This window comes from Phalaenopsis equestris, unplaced genomic scaffold, assembly GCF_001263595.1.
Source record: "Phalaenopsis equestris unplaced genomic scaffold, ASM126359v1 Scaffold000149, whole genome shotgun sequence".
Lineage (NCBI taxonomy): Eukaryota > Viridiplantae > Streptophyta > Magnoliopsida > Asparagales > Orchidaceae > Phalaenopsis > Phalaenopsis equestris.
Genome location: NW_018164591.1, coordinates 208,731 through 210,647, shown reverse-complemented (window position 1 = coordinate 210,647; position 1,917 = coordinate 208,731). Strand labels below are relative to the sequence as shown.

General features: G+C 33.2%; 1 protein-coding gene across 2 annotated transcripts in view; it reads left to right on the top strand.

The window, feature by feature from the left end:
- Nucleotides 1–1,917, top strand: part of LOC110021816 (chaperone protein DnaJ) — a 73,870-nt gene that overhangs the window by 48,504 nt on the left and 23,449 nt on the right. For both annotated transcript variants that reach the window (XM_020720481.1, XM_020720480.1), the window contains exon 6: nucleotides 618–793. In XM_020720481.1, the coding sequence (XP_020576140.1) occupies nucleotides 618–793 (176 nt within the window). The remainder of the gene's footprint in view (nucleotides 1–617; nucleotides 794–1,917) is intronic.

Below are 1,917 nucleotides of genomic sequence, written 5' to 3'. Positions count from 1 at the left end.
TATAATTACACCTACACCATTTTTAGTGCGACTCTTATCTGAATACCAAAGTTTAAAACCTACATTATCAATCTCCTTAGCCTTTTCTCCAACCCACTTAGTTTCTTGAATACATAAGATATTAATTTTCCTATGAATCATAATATCAACTAATTCCATTAATTTACCATTGAGAGTGCCTATATTCCAAGATCCTATCCTAATATTAGTTTCATTAGTTTCATGGACTAACTTCTTTACCCGCATTCGCCCGTAATGTGGGAACCCTTGCTTATTTAACACTACACCCGGGCGCCGGTGTAGCGGCCCTTGCACACTTTTCACTGTATTCAGGCTATACAGCGCGTCGCTTCCAGGGGACGCCCTAAATGTAAAAGAGAATATTTTCAGTTATTAATTAATTTATTTTTTTTGAGTTGGTAGGAAATCAAACAATGGTACTTTTTACTTATGAATGGTAAATACATTAACCCGGTCTTTTTAAGTTGTCTCTATTCTCACATAAAATTGTGGTAGTCACTTTTTTGTTCAATATCTTAACGTATATGTCTTCAACCACGCTGCATGAATTCATCATTAATATGTGCTCTATTGATTTAAAGTGTTATTTTCCGTAGGTTTCTATATGCCCAACCTGTGGTGGAGAAGGTGAGATCATTTCTGATTACTGCCGCAAATGTGCTGGGGAAGGGCGTGTTCGTGTTAAGAAGGGCATTAAGGTAGAAGTTCCTCCTGGTATTAGCAAGGGCAGCACTCTTCGTGTACGTGGTGAAGGTGATGCTGGGCCTAAGGGGTGAGTAATTAATTTCTGGCATTACTTTTTGCTATATCATTATTAATTGTGGTTTCCTCTCAGACATGTCAAAAATCTTGTGCTAAGTCTCACGTTGTGAAGCAAGTTTAATAAAACTTTTTTGGCAAACTAGTGCACTAGTTTTTCTATGTTTTCTTTTACTTTTAACATAAAATTAACTGGTATGCTCTTCTTTCATACTAGATGCGTGGCATCTTTTCTGAAGGTACATAGATGTCAACACAGATTTTGACTATAGCACATAGTCAGCATCCTTTTCTATTTCCATTGAAATATTATGTTTCACAATAAAATTTACGACATGTAAAGCTTTATCATAATTTCTATTTAAGGAAATGTTTGAAATAATTTATTCCATTGTATAACTAAAAAATATTTAAGGACATGTTTGAAATAATTTATTCCATTGTATAACTAAAATTAGAACTATTTTGTATTCTTTCTGTAAAATCAATCTACAAGTGCTGAACTGATCAAACGGATTTTTGAACGTTTAATGGAATTATGTCAGATTGCTTTCTTAAGTTGACATCATGCTCTTATCCTCATTTATGCTTTCATGCTTTTTTTAGATTACTTGTTCTGATCTTTTCAAGTTTTAGTCTGTCATCTTATATTATTTTCATAAAGCTTTAGGCTTTAGGAATTTATTCGTTCTTGTTTATAAAACTTGCCAAATGGAGTAATATTATTTTTGAACTTGTGGAACAATAGTTGAACTGATAAAAAGGTTGTTTGAACGGAACTGATTAACCGGATATTTGAACGTTGATATATCAGTGTTTTGCAATAGCCCATTCAGTCAGAATCAAACTTCTAGAATAGCTCAAAAAGAATTTTTGTTGATTTCTATAATTATTTATGAATGTTGATGAACTTGACATCAAGCATGAACACCATATGCCTGGTAGTCTTGAACTTTGGCTTCATTTTGCTTTGCTATGTACTGAAAAATCGTAGAAAGTGAAACAACAACAACAACAACAAAGCCTTAATCCCACTACGTGGGGTCGGCTACATGAATCCTTTTTCTCCATTGCGTCCTATTTAGTATCATATTTTCATTTAGTTCTAGTAAATTAAGATCATTTTTAATACAATAA